The 20425-nt window shown below is 50.1% G+C and overlaps 1 protein-coding gene across 2 annotated transcripts in view; it reads right to left on the reverse strand.

Annotated features, from left to right (window-relative positions):
* Positions 1–2068: 2068 nt before the first annotated feature.
* Chst15 (carbohydrate sulfotransferase 15) overlaps positions 2069–20425 on the reverse strand; it is an 81064-nt gene continuing 62707 nt past the window's right edge. For both annotated transcript variants that reach the window (XM_006976957.4, XM_042284924.2), the window contains exons 6-8: positions 11872–12028; positions 6752–6899; positions 2069–4732 (exon numbers count right to left, since the gene is read on the reverse strand). In XM_006976957.4, the coding sequence (XP_006977019.1) occupies positions 4542–4732; positions 6752–6899; positions 11872–12028 (496 nt within the window). In that variant the 3' untranslated portion in view covers positions 2069–4541. The remainder of the gene's footprint in view (positions 4733–6751; positions 6900–11871; positions 12029–20425) is intronic.

Here is a 20425-nt window from a genome sequence, read left to right on the forward strand (position 1 = left end):
CAGCCACTGGGCACCCACTGCATCCCACTTGCTGGCCTGGCCAGCTCCCAGGGCCACTCTCCTGTGGTCAGGTGCACGACACTCTGAAGATGTCCACAGTGCAGGCCCCAGAATCTATTGATGTGTTCTCCTAACATGGCAAGGGAAACTTTGCAGGTGAGATCTTGGGATGGGGAGGTAATCACACATTATTCCATGTAACTCCAAGGGTCCTCATGAGAGGCAGGGGGTGAACTGAGGCCACATGATCAGGAAAGCAGGGCAAGACAGAGATAAGAGTCTAAATATGCCACTCCAGAAAGGAGCCTGCAAGCCAAAGCACGTGGCAGCCTCTCACAGCTGGAAAGACTTGGGCACAGCTTGCTCTGAGGTTCCAGGAGACGCAGCCTGGCTTGCAACCTGCTTCAGCCTAGGGTGCCTGATGTGGAACTTCTGTCCTCCAGGACTGTATGATGAGAAACTCGATTTGTTTGAAGTCACTAAGATGACTTTAGTGATGAACTATAAGGGGCTGGGGCCATGGAAGCCAGGCCAGCCTGAAGCCATCACAAGGATAGATGTTAGTGAGGCTGAAGGGCACTCTTCCAAAGGCCTGGGTCAAGGGGGTCACTGCTCAAAGTTCCCTCTGGGATGGAGACACATTCCAGTTGAGGTGATTTGTCGCAGCAGTAGCTAAAAACCTCACTCAACTCTGATGTAGTCCCTGTCAACCCTATTTCTTCTCTAGTGCCTGCAGGGGAGCTGGTCCTGAAGTGCTGGGAAAACTAACTTGTTTTAAAAAAGCTAATTTTTTAAATTAGCAAGTCTCCACTAGATTGGCCTTGGGGCACAAGGATGTTCTCAGGATATGATTGCTGCCCCAACAGAGAAACACCGTCCTACATAGCACCACCCAGGCTTGAGGCCATAGTTGTGTTTCCTAGCAACAAGGGTTGGGAGAATTCCCGCTAGAGAGGGCACTAGTCCTCAGAGGTATGGCCTGGCCTAGGCCTGCTTTCTGAAACCCACAGTCCTCTACCTTCTCCAGGCAGAAGCATTCTCCCAGAGTAAAGCCAGCCCCACACTCAACACACCACAGTAAGGAGCCATGCTCAGAGGACAGGTCCCAGAACTGTGGGACTGACCAAAGGGCCATTCTGCGCCCAGGATGACCCAAGCTTCTAAGTGTGGAATAAGCCCTCTCTGTGGACTGAATTCATGTGTTGACATCCTGAGTGGGTGGAGCCTCTGAGTATAACTGCATTTGAAGAGAAGTCCTTTAAAGAGATGATGGAGTTATATGAGACCCCCTAGGGTCTCACTGTCATCAGAGGGACACCTCTGTGAAGAGGAGGTGAGAGCAGCCACTAGTGAGCCATGGAAAGTGGTCCCAGAGAAACCAATGTGCTGCTGGCACCTTGAGCTCAGTCTTGCACCTGTCACTGACAGCGTTAGGGTTGTATGGTGGCTGAATGTGAAATGTCCCCATTGGCTCACGTGTTTGCACCCTGTCTTCAGCTCCTGATGCTGCTGTTCAGGAAAGGTGTGGGACCTTTAAGGGGTGGAGCTTCACGGGGAAAAGTGGCTCAGCGTGTAAAGGACCCAATCTGAGTCACTTTGCTCTGGAGGCCAACACTGAGCGGCCCATCCTCCTCAAGCTCCAGCAGGACCCTGCCTGCCTAGTGATGAGACACACCCAGAGGCACCAAGCATCTCAAACGCTCATCCTTGAAGCCAGTGGTCATTCGATCTTAGAGTCCTACATCTGAGGACCACGCAAGGGCCGCTAGGAGCTGGACAGGACTCCCACCCGGCCACCCAACCATGGCAGGACTCCACGGGGATTCCCCAGGGAACAGTGCAGCCCAGTGTCTGCTCTGGGGTTGTCTTCTACTGCAAGGATCACAGGCCATCTCTTTGTGATGAGACCCTGTACTTGGTGAGAATTCCAGGAAGGCAGGGGAGGTGCTGACCTTCCCACCATGTGCTGACCTTCCCACCATGTGACGCGCTTACACACACACACACACACACACACACACACACACACACACACACACGACACCATGGAAAGAACTGGCCGACAAGCTTGTGATGGAGGGCCCACTCTCCGCAGGCACCAGGTGTGTGGGTCCATCTTTAATTATGTTAAATACGAATAAAAGTACAGAATAAATGTGACTCGCATATCATACCGTACATGGCAAAGGGAGGGAAGGTTTCATACAACCTGGCACACAGCTTTGGGAATACGAAGTGTCTTCGGTACCAGGTCTGGGTTTTGCTTTGGTTTGGGGCAACCGGCTACAGAGCCGCCACCCAAAACACTACCTGTGCTCTCAACAAGAGGAGGCCGGCCTCAACCGAGCATAAGCAAAGGCAATGCTGGTGAGCCCCGGGGAGAGACCACTAGAGAGAAAACCGGGTCTGGATAGCCCCAGATGGAAGAAAGGGAGGGGCTGCATATTTAAAAAGATCAGCGATGAACCAAATAATATTGGAAATAATACCTTTGGCAATACTTCTGTAAGAAGCAGAATTACGCTACATGTTATTCACATGCATAGGAGCGCACAAGGAAAAATATCATCATGGTTGGTGTGGGGCGGTAAGATATGTCCTGGAAATGACAGGCTGACTGGTGGAGAAATTAATCCATAAAGGCATCGTGTCTCTAATGGAGGGAGAAGCCTCATCAGCAAGATAGCTGAGGGGAACCCACTCAGAGTAAGCACCCACACACGCTCGTGTGCACCTGCACATGCGCACACACACATACACACACACACTCACACACACACACTCACACACACACACACACACTGTATTCCAAATAAATATTCTCTCTCTCTCTCTCTCTCTCTCTCTCTCTCTCTCTCTCTCTCTCTCTCTCTCTCTCTCTCTCTCTCTCTCGTCATTTCGTCCCAAAGCATCCTTGTACTCAAGCCAGATTTCCCCACTGGCTGCTGAGCCAAGTGCTGGCTGGGAGAAAAGGGGGAATTGTCCTGGAACGCAGACTTCAAGACACATAGCCCCTTCAGCAGCAGAACTGACCCAGTCCATGCTGCTGCCCAGAGCTCTCCGAACCTTCCAACGGGCTGAGAATCCTATCTCCAACGAGGGTGGACAGCAGAACTCACGTAGCTGAGCAACTGTACGTTCTCTGCTGCCAACGCCCAGCTTTTCTCACACATTCAAGTGACAGTCGGGTATGTAGTGTGTACACTTTGCGACGCTGGTGGACGGGATCCTGACCTGAGGACACAGCTTCACAGGAAGCATCCCTTGGCAATGCTCCAGGGAGAAGCTTTGTGACACTCCCACCTGGCCCCGCGGGCCAAATGGGCTTAAGCTGTTCTCTCTGGTATTCCCTGGATGACAAGACCTTCAGCTTATTTACTGCAAACCAAGTTCCTAAAAGGCCTGGAAAGGTCCATAAGGAGCAAAGCTATCTCCTAGTCACCACACAGCGCATATAGCCCAAGCTTAGTCTGTGAGATGTGTTTCTGAGGACATGCATGTCTTGAGATCCCTAGTGAGTATGGAACTGTGGCCAAGATGACAGAGAATGTGGATAAAAGATTCTTCCAACAGGAAGATGGAGGGAGGGAGCCTGTAGGCAGCCAGAACCAAAATATGAAGCATCTTGTGCTCTCTGGTGACCCCTCCACACAAGGCGAGGTCTTCACTTCCTTTCCCGCCAACTGTTCGATGCCTTGAGGTTGCTCTAATCTGGCATAAACAGCAAGACTTCCCTTTCCAAATATAAACTGAATTCCTTGAGAAAACATCCAAAGGAGCAGAAAAGAGAGGCAGGGCCAGTCAAACTCAAGACGCAGTTTGTTCAAGAGTGCTCCTTCTCTATGCTGGGCATAAATAAAGTCTGCAGGGGCAGAACCGGAGGTCAGAGAGATGAGCGCCCTGCTGACGTTTTGTTTTCTTTTGGGCGTACATAGCAAAGGGAAGAGGGCTCATTTCTGATGTTGCAGAATATGAACAAAATGGCGTGGGACTATGAACAAAAATGAAGAGAGCCTCCATTCTCCAAGCAGCTCCGTTCTCTGCTGGATGGGGTTAGCCATTTACACAAGGTGCGCTGGGAAATGACATGTGAAGGGTGGTTCTGGTGAGCCCCAAAGCACAGCCTCTAGTGAGCTTGGGCTTAATCGGATCCCAGAGCTGTCCAACCCTACACCCAGACAAGCTCTCCTGGAAGTAGGAGGTCAGGGCTGGTCTGTGGCCTCCCCAAAGCCTCCTCTTCCTACCCACTGGGTGCCAGCCTGCCCTCCTAAGCTCCAAGGCACTCTGGGAACAGACAGAAACCTAGCCGTGGTGTACTTTCCAAGGCTTCAGGTGGAAGAGCCCAGTGACCAAGAGCAGAGCTACTGAACATGGCAAGAAAAATGTCAAAATAGCTCCCATTAACTATTGCCTTGGGAGGAGAAGACGGGGCACCAGTGGTTTTCTCCACACTGTGGGTGACAGTTCTCCACCAGGAGACGTTTGAGGTCCTGGCAATGATAGAGTTAGTAGGCCCAGCTCCTGCAGAAGGCACTCAGCTCTCACGGTGTCTTCCATGCAAACGCTTCATCCTCAAGGACCTGTGCCAGCCTCGTGTTGAAAGGCCCATAGAAGTCCTGCAGAATTTTCTGAGTGATTGGCCACATGGGCCCCAGGCTCCGATCCTCAGGACGCCGCGTGTTGGATGCAGGGTTCTTAGTCATCAAAGCTTCTTGCTTCTCACTTAGAGGCCCTGTAAGGAGAAGGAAAATGATCCTGTAAGGCTGGAGGTGTGGCTGGAGCTGAAGGGGACTTCACAAGAGTCCCAGCTGTACTTCATGCAAGAACAAGACTTTCTCGAAAGAAGATACCATGGTTGGACTGGAAAGGGGACTCAGTGGTTAACTGAGCTCGTTCTTGCAGGGGACTAGGTTTCAATTCCCAGGACTTAACTCTTCTGTAACTCTGGTTCTAGGGGATCCGACGCCCTCTTCTGACCTCTGAGGGTACCAGGCACACATATGGGGACTTTGGTTGCCTGGAATTCTACCACCATCATTTCCACTTTGGGTTCTTGAGTGACACAAAGGGCCTAAGCCCGAGGAATTCTATTTCCTCTTCCTTGTGTAGTGGCCACAGGGTGGGAAGACTGGTGGTCCCTGTACCTGTAGCAATTGCATCAGTGGGGAAATGCCCAGGGCAGGCCAGCAGGGGTTACACATAAGGGCATTCCTCCCCGCCCCAAGCTTCTGGGTCATCAGCAGCTCACTGGCTCAACCCATCCCTAGACCACTAGTGCCCCATGCTTCTGGACTCCAAGCCTGTAGGACCCAACCAAAACCCTTACAATAGCCCAGTGTCTCAGTGTATGCAAGACAGAAAATTGACCTTACAGCCCTGTCCCTCTTAGGAATAAAAGGCAACCATATAATGCAAGAGATTTATATGTGGTCCAATCAAAGGAAAATGGTTCTAAGTCTTAAATGGGAAAGAGAGCATCTATATTCCAGCCCATACCAGTTCTCAAAAAGAAAAAAAAATAACAAAAAAGAAGGAAAGATAAGAGTCCTGGATCCCAGTGGTGGTCAGATATATTTCAAGAAATATTCAGTTAACAGAATTCCCAGGTCAGGTCATTAGACAGGACTATGGGAAACGTCCCGTGGAAAAGTGGCATGACCTGACATTTACAGCCTCAGCAGTTGTCCGAGGGTGACTCATCTATACCCAGGCAGCACTCCTCACCTCTGTATGTGCCTCTGGCAGCCAGCGGCATAGCCAGTTAGCAGAGTGCCCTTCAGCTAGCATCCTCAGGCTGAAGGCAGGCCAAAGGCCAACCATGAGCCATCTATAACTCCAGGGTTTCCCCACCAACACCTGAGATGATGTAACAGCCAGACTTCTAAACTCCATGTCACTGGAGAAGTGTCCTAGCCACCCACTGTGCCCTTGAACCGCTTCAGAATCCAATCCAGATCTGCTTACCTTTCATTAACACCTCTGGGGTCCCGCAGCAGCTGAGGCTCCCCCAGCATCACTAGACCCACTACGACAGTACCTACCTTCCCCAGGGACACTAAGAGTCATTTGGTGAGTTAGGCTGGGCTTCCTTCCAGGTTGAAAGATCTCAGAGGAGTGACCTCCTCTCCAGAGCTTGCACCGCCACATATGCAATGCCCCACGCAACAGATACTAGGTAAACAGGAATTGAGCGGGCTTCTCTTCAGGGGTCCCTGGGCCTCACACAGCCCATCTCTTCCCATTTCACACTTAAGCTAGCACAATCCAAAAACGCCCGCCCACCGTGGGCAAGGGGAGTTGCCTCAGAAGGTAAAGGAGTTGCAATTGCTTGTTCTGCAACACGAGGACCTGAGTTTAAATGCTCAACATCTCCTTTAAAGGCTGGGTATGGCAGCTTGTGCCTGGCAGCAGCATCCCAGCACTGGAAAGGGGGAGAAAGACAGACCCTGAGACTCCCTGGCTAGCCAGTCTAACCAAAACAACAAGCTGAGTTCAGTGAGACCCCTTTCTCAAAAAAAAAACAAGAAGAGTAAGGAAGACACCGGATGTTGACTTACCTGAGTGTGTGCACGCGCACATGCGCACCCCCCCCCACACACACTTCAACATACACAGGTGCAGATACACACACACACACACACACACACACACACACACACACACACACACACACTATAAATACACACACAAATGAGAAAGCCCATATCCCTGGAATTTATGCTGAGCCCACTGTCGGAAGCATGACACATACCCAGGTTTAGAAACTGGAAGACCCTGTGCATGGTGTACTTGACATTGGATGCGTGGTCTTCCAGACGCAGAATGAGGAACTGTTCCTTACTAAAGACAGTGAGCCAATCCAGAAGGTACACAGCATACAGCCCGACCTGAAGCCTCACCTAGGAAGGAGGAGGAAGATGTTACTGCAGAAAACACTTCCCCAGCCCTGGTGCTTTTCCAAAGAACGATGGACATCTCTCTGTAAACCAACACAGACTCGTCTTAGCAAACCATTACCTTCCAAAGTCAAATTTTAACACAAGGCATCTCGTGCCACATGTGCAAAGAATCCTACACTTAGGGTTGCGTTTAATCTTCACAACAGCCCATGGGTGGTTCCAACCTCTACTCACGAGTGAGAGAAGAAACATGGGAAAGAAGCCAAGGACATACAAGTTCTCTGCATCACATGTGGGTGGCTGTCCCCCTGTTGCCAATCACAACAGGCTGTGAAAAGTCAAAAACAGACACCTCAAAGACACCCCAGACACTGTAAGATATAAGGACAACCATGACCATGAATGTGTATGATGTCCTTGGAATGTAACCACAGGGGAATAAAACCAATGCACGGGCAAAGCCTTCCTCCTTCCCTCCTACTCATTTCCTGAGTCCTTACCCTGTACCTTCTCTCATGCCAAACTGCCAACTGGTAATAAAAAAAACTGTCCCACTCAAAGACAGGTCCAGCTTTTGCCCTCTGGCCTGGGAGGTGACTGCTAAGGCCTCTGGATTGCATTGCCCAACAGGGGCAATTTCATTTCCCTAGAATGTGAGCACCAGTCAAGCTAACAGTGATTTCTGATGGAGCTCCGGTCTCCAGAATAACCAGAGGGTCAGTAATGTGATGGAGCCCCAGTAAGAACCCAGGACATTACAACTTGGGGTGGCAAAGATTCCTCACTGTGGTCATGTGGTCATACATCCATCACTGCTGGGAGGAGCTGGCTCCACCTGTGACTCTGAAGGGAGCAGCCGACTGGAGCCTGTGCCATTCACTTTCCCTCGCTGACGATGGGACTCTGAAGCCTTTCCATGCCATAAGTTGTGCTCATGGTCACAGTAGCCTTTAGCGTGTCCTGCGAACTCTTCTGCAATACTGAACTTGAAGGTGGTTGGTGACTTTCCCCCAGAACTCACAGCTGAGCTGGCGTCAGATGTGGGAGTGACGCATCACTCCCCACTCCCTACTCAGACCCTCTTCGTCCACTCCTATTAACACCCACCAGACACCCCCAAGGCTCCTGGCTGGATGGCTCATCTCTACACTCTGTCCTTCCACCTATCATAGGCACGTGCTTTGTAAAGCGCTGAGCTGGCCTGACTGGCCCCGGGGCTCTCCATTTGGAAAGCCCTGAGCTGCCTCCAACTTCCAGTTCATTCTTCCTCCATGGCTCCTCCCAGTCCTAGGCTCCGCCTTGGGGCATTCATTCCTCGAAATCTATTTATTTATTTATTTTGTTATTATTTTATTTTAGAGGCAACCACTCTTCATCATTCTCCCTGACCAACTTGACTTTGAGATTCCTGGGGGCAGGGCCATCAAGTCACCTCGTACAAAGCTTTGTGTCAGCATCCACGTTAGCTCCTGGTGGAGCTGCTGGACACAGTGCTAACAACACAGTAAGGACGCATTTGACAAAGTGCAGGCAGATGCTAACCGTCCTCATCTCTCACTGTTCTTTTTCCACTTCATCATTTGTCTAATGATGGAGGAAGATGGGGAGGAAGGAAACCAATTATAGCAAATGGCTAAGTTGTCTCCAAAATTCATTAGCCGTCCCTAAGCCTCGCTTTGGTACCACCTTACACCCCGGCTCGCAAAGACTTCAAACCGGTCTGAAGGAGATGAGCATGTGCCAGTCTCAGGAACAAACACACACGTAGCCTCCAACATGGAATAGGGATGAGAACCCCGTGCTAGGTCAGGACCCCAGGGGCTTCCCCTGTCTCTGAACAACCAACTTATAGCCAGCCTGACCTCACAAGGTTAATCTCTTCCAGAGAAATGATTTTTGTAACCTGACACCTTCCCAGAAAGAAGGGAGGTGGCTGTCAGCGACAGGACACTGGTGTTTTAGAGTAGCTGTATCCTGTCCCTGCATCTGCCCTGGGCACGGAACAACCTCTGAAAGCATCTTGGAGAGTCTACCACTGTAGGACATCCTGCAGAGCCCTGACCGCACAGGGCCTTTCTCAGAGGGAGGGCTGCTCCCGGGAGGGCTGATGGTCCAGGGAGGGAGGACATGGGATGCCGACAAACGTGTTGGCTCCCAAGGGGAGAGCTTTCCGCCTACTGGTTTCAGAACCCCCTTCCTCTGCCAGGGAGAGCTCTGGGCCCCTCAGGGACATTGTCTATGTGTGCGCAACACCACTGCAACTGGGAACCGTGAAGACACCCCTAAGACAGCACCAAAGTCCCATTGCGCTCATGTCTGTCCAGCACAGGACAGGAACCAAATTAGAACCAATGGAGAGGAAATATTTAGGGCAAGGGCCCAATACATTTAAAATTAGAAGACACCAAAGCCGAAGGAAGCCTTTGAGCCTTTGGATGCCTCGTGACTCACTGACAAAGAACCAGAAGGGCAGGAGGGCAGGGGTGTCTGCCTGGACACGACAGCTAACTCCCAACAAAGTCCAGTCACGAGGTCCAATCCCTCATGGCTGTGATGCCCCTTCCACCACGGAGGGGCTCTGGTAAAGAGTGAGCACCCTGGTTCCATGAGGCACCTCAGTGGGCTCAGGGAGTACACTCCTGGACTTCAGCCACCCTGTCCACTGCCACGCCCCTGGAGCTCTCTCCCTTAGATAAGAGGTACAAGGCTATGATGTTGTCATCCTTGGCACGTCACAGGTGAAACTGAAGAGCACATGCCTCCTGCTGCCTCAGAACCACTTTTAAGAGCACGGAAAGGCAGACAGGCTTCGAGGGCTATCAGAACTGGCACACCTCCAGTGAGTCTCAGTGTCCCCGTCTGTAAATTGGGAGCAACTTCAGAGGTCAATGAGGATGTAAAGTTTAGGATAGTACGCCGTGAGCAATGAATCAAGTTAGATACTTCCGGTCTCTCACCAATGGACTTGACAAACATTTAGTCCGGATGTTTCTAGCACACCCAGAGGTGGGGATGGACTTCCCACCCAGTTACAATGGTGTTCCCATGGGCAGTCGGCCTGTAGACAGGAAGAAGAGAGGAAACACACCAGGCAGGCACACACCCCCTCTTCTCTGTGGGAGGAAATGGCTGTGGATATCCTGTCTCTAGGAACCCTATTTAGAGACAGGCAGAGTGCATCCAGCCTGGTTGGTGCAGGCTTTGCCTTTCCTAGGACAAACCTCGGGGTAGAATGAAATGTCACCACACCTAGATCTGCTTCCATCAGCTGCCGACCCCTTCCCAGGGCGGGAGAAGCGCACTTCCCGGCTATTAAACCCAACTACGCCTGCGTCAGGACTCCCAAATCCCTGCCTCTCTCTACCCACGGCACCCGGCCAACCGAGGCTAACATGTAGCCACACTAGCCAAACACCCCACCCCTCACTGTTCACCTGGCCTGTTCCTGCCTCCCTCTGCCCCGTCTTCCCACCTACTTTGCAGGCTTGTGTTGAGATGGAGTTTCACGCCATCACCACAAACAGGAAACTCCAGAAGGCCCAGGATGGAAGCAACCCTGAGGCAGGCTGCATCCAGGAATATCTGAATTCTCCCAACAGACCACCTGCCTTCTCCCACCCTCTGGAGCCCGCTGCATGATACGCATTGGAGCCCTAAAGAAAGCTGGGTTTCAAAGCCTAGACTTGGGCCTCACAGATTCCCCATGCCTGGGTAGCCGGCTACAGAAGGCAACAAGATAGAGCCTCGGCGTCCCTGTTCTGTTAAAGCAAGCCCCAGTAATAGGACGGCCTGCATAGAGGAACAGCCCCAGGCTGGTAGGCGGCCAACGCTGGTGGAGTCTAAGGCTTTCCAACCAGGTTGGAGAACTTCCACTCCTCAGTGGGTTCCCGTTGTACCAGAGTGCAGTACCATACGTTTGTGAATGCAGACATACACACACACACACACACACACACATACACGCGCGCGCAATCCTGAATTCCCATAACAGTCTGGCAGTTTTATAATGAAGCACCTGAATTTCAGAGAGGCTAAGACGGTTGTACGAGCCACACAGCCAGGAAAAGCCAGAGTGAACCCACGCCACGGTCTGCCTCCAAAGCTTGCCTATCTGAAAATGTGGTTACCTAGGCTGAGTCTTCCTTACCAAACAGCAATGCCTGCAGGAAGACAGTCCAGACTAAGAAAAGATGGTCTGAGAAGCCAGACAGAGAGACAGGAATCTTTCCCCTGAGCCTTACTGCCCTGGGGTAGGGGGTCTCATCTACAGCAGTCTGTGTATAACTGATGTGTGACGTGGCCGTACATGGGACAAGTAGCTACCTAACACAAGAGCCTCACTGTGGAAGCATTTAGACCCAGGAACCTAGAGTGGAGATGTGCAGTTAAGTTACTGGATTCACAGCCAGCAAGTGTTTTGTTTTGCTTTGCTTTGTTTTGTTTACATAAGGCTAGAACTTTAGGTGTATTACTTAAGAGGAGACAGAGAATAACAGAGGAGTCAAGAGAACATTCTCCAGTGAAGACCTTGTTGGAGCATTCAGACTCACGAGTGGGTAATTTTGAAACCAACAGAACAGCCCATGCTCCGAGACACCCTGAAGACTGGTGTCTTCTGTCTGACATCTCTAATTACAAAGCATGCCTTCGGAGCCTTACTAAATGGCGGTCCTCCTAAATGCACCCTGGTTCACTCGTAGAGGGAGGAGATGCATGATGCCAAGTGTCTGGGTGGCAGGCAAAGAAGGACACAGACAGTAGCAGGCTGGAAAGATCCAGATGCTTTCATGGCTCTCCCAGCCAGGAGTATTTGCTTCCACATTAGCCACTGCTCAAAGGCAGCTCAGTATCATTTGCACATTCAATGGCTCTGTCCTCATCTCTGTCCTAAAACCCCCGTTCACAACGGCCCCTGCACATAATAGCATCAGAGTGGCCCCGCTCTGTATGGGCTGGCCTGGTGAATACGCACGGGCATGGCGTTGTTCAGGGTGTTGTTGTAGACACAGGCGCGCAGTGAATAATCCAGCATGCAATTTTCAAACAGCTGCAGAGCCTCTGTCACCTTCTCGTGAAAGTCATCTGCAGATTTATTTGAACTTGCAAAGTAGAGATAGTCTGAGTACAACCTGTGAATAAAATAAATGGATAATCTTACCATCCGAGAACGTGAAACCACACCACGTGGGCGACAATGAAAATCATTTTGCCATTACATTAGCGAGTTTGATTTATTAAAATACAACAATTTCTCTTCCCTTTGCTTCAGATAAGCCCCCTCCCTCCCCCGCTCCCTCCCTTCCCGTCTTGTTCCCACCTATAACACACCACCTCCCCTTCCCACTCAGACATGTCTACACGGCCTCCAAACACCACCCAGTGTGGCTTTTGTTATTAGTTTGTAGTTGTTTCGTTTGGTTGGTTTTGTCAAATTTATTTTGTGTATTATTGGGGTGTGGGAGGTCATGCACACGCCACAGCATCAGTGTGGAGATTCAAGGACAGCCCTGTGCACCCAGTTCTCTCCTTCCACCTTTATCCGGATTCCAGAAAGGAAACTCAGGTCCACCAGGTGTGTTGCTAGGCCGCCTCACCTACGTTGGCTTTTGAAAGAAAACGCATTTCTTTATTGGGAGTGGGGGTGGCGTCATGCCACAGCATTGCATGTAGAGGTCAGAGGACCACATGCAGAAGCGGCTCCCTCCTCCCACCATAGGTGTCCAGGGATTGAACTCGGGTTCTCGGCCTCGGCAGAAGGTGCCTTTTCCCACTGAGCCATCTCACCACCCCACCTCGCTGTTCAAAATTCCTTCTGGGTCCCTCAGACAGAGGCTGTGTCCACAACCAGCTTTCAAAACCCATCCAAGAGAAGCCATGGAAATGTTCTCTGCTGTCTCACTCCCTTCTCTCGAAGGGAACCAAACCATGGGTAGATGCCATCCATGAAGGATTACACATCCCTGTGAAATCCCTGAATTTCCCCCAGAGATATTCTGAATGTCTAAAAACATATTAAAAATCGGGAAGGGTGGTTCATACCTGTAATCGAAACACTTAGAAGGTTGATGCAGGTGAACCCCTGATTTCAAGGCCCATAGGGGATAGATAAAAGTTATTAGGCCAATTTTGGCTACTTTGTAAAAACCCTGTCTCAAAACAGACTAAACGCACCCACAAATATGCATGGAAACACCTGCAGACCGGTGTGTTTGTGCAGACACCACACATGTGCATTTGCATGTAACCACACTTTCCACAGGAGCTGCCAGCCTCCCTTAACCTCACTTGTCGGTGGCCCATTTTTAAGGGTGCATCATCCCATTTTGGTGAGAATCTTGCTGTTAAAAGAATGGTGCATGCCTTTAATCCCAGCACCCGGGAGTTGGAGGCAGGCAGATCTCTGAGTTAGAAACCAGCCTAGTCTACAGAGCAAGTTCCAGGACAGCCAGGGCTACACAGAGAAACCCTGTCTTGAAAAACAAAGGAGAGAGAGAGAGAGAGAGAGAGAGAGAGAGAGAGAGAGAGAGAGAGAGAGAGAGAGAGAGAGAATTTATGAAGCTGGGTGCTAAGGTGTAGGCTTGTAATCCCAGACTCAGGAGGCTGAGGAACAAAGGTCTTGAGTTCCAGAACAACCTGAACTATACATTGAGTTCAAGGCCAACTTTGACTACAAATCTAGACCCCTGGGAGATGGAGGAGAGGGGAGGGGAGTGGGGGGAAGAAAGGGGACAGGAGGGGAGGGACAGAAAATTCATGGGAGGCTATTAGATCCTTCAGCTAAAGAAATCTGTTGACATTTTGGTTGTAGACATGGTTTAGTGGGTTTGTCTGCAACCCACCCCAACTCCCAAACCAATGACCACCCTCTGACCTGGCCGGGATCCTCCTAGCCCAGCGGATGTCTAGTCCCCCGGCTTGCTGAGGGAGGACTCCTGGTGCCGCGTTTTCCCCTCCACGCTCCCCTCTAGTGATTTTCCACTCCCAGGCCCTGCTCCTTGCATATAAAAATCCCTCTTCTCGCTGGATTCCGAGCTGAGCTCAACCGCTCTCTCCTCCACTGCAGAGCCCCATCACAGCAGTCCCACACCTCCAGCGACAGCCGGAAATGAAGTCTGTTTGAATGCTTCAGCAGATGTGGGGATAATTTCTTCACTTTGAGAGCTCCTGGGATGTGTTTCCTAACTCTGTTTCGCCTCCGTTTCTGCTTACAGAGAAAGCAAGAATTCCCCTCTTTCGGCTTTGTTTTTCCAGATGTTTCTCTCTCTGCTCCTCCTGCAAACACCTGCCCGTGCTCCCACAGCTCGGTAAGACGCCCTTCATGAACACGGAAACCCTAACTGCACCCGCTCCCAAGGGCAGTGCTGGGCTGGTGCCAAGTGACTGGGGCTCTGTGGCATGCTGCCCTCTCCTCCCAGCTCTGTACTCTCTGGTCCCCCGCATCTCCAGCCGGTTATCTCTCTTTCCAGTGAGTCTCCCCATCCTTACGCATCTAGGGGTGAGATATCGGTGCTGAGCATCACCCCTGTGTTTCCACCTCCACTGAGCTCCATGCATCCTACAGCCCTTTCCAGGGCTGCCACTGGGCACTTTTACCACTCTTGTATCTGACAACACCATACCACCCCATGTGCCACTTCACAGGGATCTTATTGACCTCAACCCCCCACCTGGCACAATGCCTTTGAAGTCTCCCTGAGTATTCTTTCTCAGCCAAGGTCCACAGAGGATGTCTCGAGATGTTTGGGATTGCTCAGCATTAAGCTAAAATCAGCGCACAGATCGGAATGGACTGCTTTGTTGATTTCAGCCTGGCCAGCCAAACATTTCAAAAGAACTTGGGCCAGCAAGATGGCTCAGTAGTTAAAGGTGCCTGACGCCTAGCCTGTCAATCTGAGTTCAATCCCTGGGACCCAAGAGGTATGTAAGAGGTCTTTGTGCACACAGATAAGCGCCGAAGAGGCCAGGGAAGTTAAACACGCAGGCTTGTCTCTTCAAAGAGAGATGTTTACCCGTCTTCCGCCCAGAACGCTGGGAAAGGATGTAGTTTACAACCTGGTGATTCTTTGTTATCTATAAGACCAGGCTTCACCCAGATCTCCCAGAATATTTATATTTGTTTAGTCCAGACCTTTTCCCACCAAATCTTGAGCTTTGCTTCTCAGTTCATAAAAGCCACTCTTGTGAGAGGTGTCAACTTGTATTTTACAACAGTCTAAGTGACCTCTATATTCTCTTACGGCCAGGCCAATCCTGACTCCCATAGGGAAAATGTTGACCTCAGTCCTTCTCCCTAGAGCCTTATCTTGAACATTGTTTCTAAGTCAACAGAACTCATCTTCATGGAAGAAGTCATATGTACTCTGTAAACAGTTTCAATATAAATATACCTTAAGTTGTGTTGTATACCGACCGGGTACTGAGTTAATTGGCATCAGGAAACTTCTTTCCAAAATGGTGCAGTGCTTAAATGTGGCTAAAATACACTGCCTGGTGTCAGACTCCAGAAGTCTGAATCAGTGATGGCTAACTAAAGCCAAAATGAAACAAATTTCATTTTGCCTCCCCTGGATTGTTCCATGGCTGACTGTAGAGATTGCAAGGACCACCAGGGGACCCACATAGTAGAAGGAGAGAACCAACTCTTGAGAGTTATCCTATGGCCTTCACATGCATGCGTTGGCACGAGTAATTAAAAAAGGATTCAATTCTTGGTACCAAGTAAAAATGCCTGCCGATTCCCTGAAGTTCTTCAGAGACAGGAAAGTAATTCCTTGGGAGAATACTGGAATGTGTTCGATGTTCCATCCAGGAACCTGCACCCTACCCAAGTGAGACTATAGATTTGCATGTTCGGGGTATCCATAGGCAAACTTATATATACCAACTAACTTTCAACCTTTTAAATTAGTGGAAGTCACTTTCATGGCAAGATGAGAGACTTCTGGGGCAGAGACAGACTCCGGTAGCCAATTACAGAACACTGAAGGTTGCTGAAAGCCACCAGAAGCTGCAAGCCAGGGCTAGGCAGAGGACAGATTCAGACCCTGTGGAGGGTACCTACCCTGTGTGACATCCTGATTTCTGACTCCCACCTCCACACTGGAACAGAAAAATGTCTGTTGGTTAGAGCCACTGAGTGTGGGATGATTTACTGGAACAGCCCTAGAAAAATGGTGCAGTCCTTAACCCAAAGAAGATGGAGGGGCTATTTTATTCAATGCCGTTCTCCACCAGAGACCCTGAGCATCGGCCCCAAATGTACAGAAAGAACTGGCCATGAGGCCACCATATCTCCTGAAGGAAACCAGAAGATGGGTCATGGCAAGGCAGGAGCTGAGTCCTCTGAAGAATGAGGACAAAGCATCCACAAAGCTAATGACCCTGGATGACTGACAAGCCACTTGGATGATTAAAGCCCCTCAAAAAACGTTGAAAATGACAGCCAACAGATCAAGAATATCTATCTAGAGGACCTGAAAGAGTCAGAGCAGGCAGGAGTGTGCAGCAACATAAAATGGAAAGACACAGACCTAAACACTCACAGTTTAGGCTCTAACCCCAATAGCACTGTGATGACGTAGGAGAAAGGGCAGCACAGTGTGAGCTGTATGAGTCATCACAGGACCATAGGGACACCGATGCCACCTGAGGCTGCAGTGACAAAGACAGCAACCAGAGTCTGGGGGAGGGTACAGGAAGGTGGCAGACAATCCTAGACCCAAAGGGACACCCATCTTTGGTTCTGGGTACCAGATGGTGACAGGGAAGGCGTGGCATCTGCAGGGAAACAAAGACTCAGTAGGACGGTTGCTCTTCTGAACCCCTAAAGGATAGACCAGTGGGTGGAAAGTTCGGCTTCATAAAAGGGAAATTTTCTCCAGTGAGGGCAGTGGCTCCAGCAGCCTAGCCTGGAGGGGTTGAAGTAGCATGAGGGGCGGGGGGGGGGGGGGTGTAGGGGGACGCAAAAGTCCCCAACACCCTGTGTCAGGGCTGCCCAGCCCCCTCCTGTGATCTACCCCATCTTCTCAGTCCCAAACCACTCTGAACAGATGGGTGTTACATTTGGCCAAGACTGTTTCCAACAGCAATTCCAAATATAAGCCCAAGAACATTCCAGGCCTTCTGTGCTGTGGTTATTTTAGAAGCCTGCTGGTGCAGATCTGTAACTGTGGGCCTGCGTGAAGGCCCAGACATACCTTGTCAGTTCTGTGGAGTACAGAGGAGGACCCTGGAACCCCAGGAGAGGTGATAGAAGGGTGTGTTTATGGGCAAAAGAGAGCTTCTCTTAATATCACCACATATCCCCACAGAGACAGACAATGCCCCATCACATAATACCTGGGTGGGTGCCTCAAGGCCACTGCTGCTCACTTAAGGGGCTCTCTGCTCTGAGTCGGCACAAATTGGAGGTCCGCATACTGACAGCCATTCAAATGGGATCTGGGGCTGGGGTGTGGCTCAGTGACCAAGCACTTGGTTGGTTTCCATGTATGAGAATCTCTGCTTTACTCCCCTCCACAGCTGGGGGCAGGGGAATAAAGCATCTGTTGGTCCCTGGGCTTTGCAAAGGCCAAGTCAGGTTAGCCTCTAAAACCCCCTCCATTTCCAGCCTGTGGCTGTTGATGGGGGACTTGCAGAAGCTCCATGCTAGGTATAGCCTGCATGTTCTTATTCTGTCCCCAGAACCACCCCCTTGAGATCCACACCACCCCATGAGATCCACACCCCTACCACAGAGAGGACTGGAGTTAAGACAGGTTCGGAGGCTCACTCCAGGTCACACAGCCTGGAAACAAACCGAGGTCTGCCCGGCCCCAAATCCCATAGACTCCAGAGCCCCTCCCGACTTAGGGTAGGAGACAAGCCAGTGGTTCACCAACGTGGAGGCCAGCCATCTGAGTCAACGGTCTGAGGATATGATTTGACGTCTCTATCACTTTGGGCGCCTGGTGATTTGGGAGCAAGAGTCAATTGTGTTCTGGAGCTGCTTAATAAGTCACAGGAGGCTGGTTAAAAACAAATTACAATGGGCGACAGAGCAGCAAACAAACATGGGATGACAGAAGATATGACACTGCCCATCGTCACAAAAAGCCGGTGTGTTATGGTGCGTCACCACGCTCATCTACAAAAATGACAACAGCAATAAATGGGTGTTCGGGAGCCCATTGCACATGGGCACACGCTGTGGTCACTTGTCACTCGGACAAGCTAATGGGGCTTGCATCGCTCACTAGCTGTCATGAAAGACAACAGGTCTCTTCATCACCCTCCCCTCCACACGCGGACTCTGCAAATTCAGGCTCCAGGTCACTCGTTTGGTGAAATCCCTCTCTACAGAGGGCTTCTCCTGTCATAGTATTTTTTTCCTTGTAGCCCTTTTATAGCCAGATATGAGCATGCACCATAGAATTCAGTGGACGAGTCAGTTTGGACTATGTACAGAGCTGTACAACCATCACCACGATCTAGTACTAGAACATGCTCCTTACCCAGCAAGCGGCAACTGATGGTAACAGGCAAGGCCATGTCAGAAGTTACACGATCCAGCTCAGAGGCCTACACCAAATCATAGCCTTCGAGATCAGGCTCAGCTGCAAAAGTGCAGCACTTGGTGGTGTCACCTGGGAATGTTCCTTCCAGTGACTGCTCCGTGCAGTCTTCTCAGAGATCATTCGGGAGACTTCTCAGAGATCATTCTGAGAAAGGGTTCAAGGCCAGCACTAGTATAGTAGCCATTAGGTCTACTGATCCCTCCTGAGCTGGCTCTCCTCAAAACACTGTCCTCACCCTGACCTCCATGACGGCCCCCCTCCACCTAACAGCTTCTCATGTTAGTGGCTGCATTTCCTCACCCAAGAGCCCCTGAAAGGGAGACACACTTGTGTCTTCCAAATAAGTTTGCACCCCCACCTCCTGGTGTTGCAGCCACGTGAGGGTCATAATAAATGGAACAGAGGTGGTCACCAGAGCAGCTGGCCTCAATATTCTCCACCTGCCAGCATCCACATTCAAATCACGGATCAATAGCTTCCCAGACTCTGATATGATACATCAATAATCATTATAGATACTTTTCCTACATGAAAAAAAAAAAAAGGCCATTTCATGTAGCTTTAAGAAAGTTCTCTCTCTTCCTGAATTACAAATTGTGAATACCTCATCATGAAGTATGATGAGGCAGGACTGGCCAGGCCAGGTTACTTGGAGAAATGTCTCGGGTCACTTTAGGCCAGACAGGTGACACAGAGGAGGCACATGTTATCTAAGTAAGAACATCTAGGTCAGAGATGTAGCACATCTAAGTGACGCGAGACTCCTTGTTGGCTGGGACACTGAACAGGGGTCTCCTCTCCCCATGGCACCCGAGGTTCCTTGAGCACAGGTGAGTTCTGTGTCTATCTCTGCCTCTTCCAGTGTGTCCATCACACCAGTGTTCACTGAATTGAGAAAAAAACCTCTGGTGACATTATAAGCACTCTTGGCATCCCTGAGACGTAGAGCTTACATGCTACAAGCCACAGGAAAACAAAATGGAATACAGCTACTATCACAAAAGCTACTTGTTGGAAAAGTCAAGGACTTCTCCAAAGGTCAAGCCATGGCTAAAGAAGTCTTAATGATATTTTAGCTTTTCTTATATATATTAGCTGGTTCCTACAGTGGTTTTCTTGTAATGCTATGAGTGCTTCCAAGAACTCCTAACCATGTATTTATCTAAAATACCTATCAAGCATCCAAGGCCAAACAAAAAACACCTGTCTCCTAGGTCAGGAGGATAGCTTTATTTCTTGAGCAATTTAGTGTGAGGCCTTCTTTCCTTACAGCTTTATTAACAGACTCCTAATTTCTTATCTGACTACTTCTAGGAATGTAGACTGAGCACACAGGTCCCCTTCTTGATATACTAACTGATCATTAGCTCTAAGCTGACCTCCTCCTTTAACCACTTCAAGAAAGCCTGACAGCCACTGCCTGAGGAAAAGTCTCACCTGCCTTTATGACCCTGTAGGAATTCAAGCCTGGTGACCTGGCTGGAGGGGGAGGACTGCTATGGCTTGGGTTTATAACTGAACACCTCAGTTATAAAGAGACTTGAGAGGACTTAGAGGTATAAGGAGTTGGAGAGGAAGAGAGGAATGGAGAACTTGAGGACGGAGAACTGAGAGGGATAAGGAGGATTTTGACCAGAGAGAACGTGTGGACGAGATGGAAGATGAGAAAGATACAGATGGGGAAATCCTAGCTGGGTAAGAACAAGGTGAAAAGGACCTAGATGAGGCAGAATTAAGATGATAGAATTAAGATAGAACTTGGAGGGAGCAGTAGATAAAGGTAGAGAGAAATCAGGCAAGAAAGGAGCTAGGCACGAGGACAGAACTGAAGCTGTGTAGATAGGACGTTATCCCAGAGGAATGAAGTAGATGGACAAAGAGCTTGGTGTACTTAGATTCATTTCCCGAAAATAATTCTTGCCGTTTATAGTTGCTCTCCTGAGCCCCTGGGAAGCATAATATTAAGGCTGG

This window comes from Peromyscus maniculatus, chromosome 1, assembly GCF_049852395.1.
Source record: "Peromyscus maniculatus bairdii isolate BWxNUB_F1_BW_parent chromosome 1, HU_Pman_BW_mat_3.1, whole genome shotgun sequence".
In the NCBI taxonomy this organism is placed as follows: domain Eukaryota; kingdom Metazoa; phylum Chordata; class Mammalia; order Rodentia; family Cricetidae; genus Peromyscus; species Peromyscus maniculatus.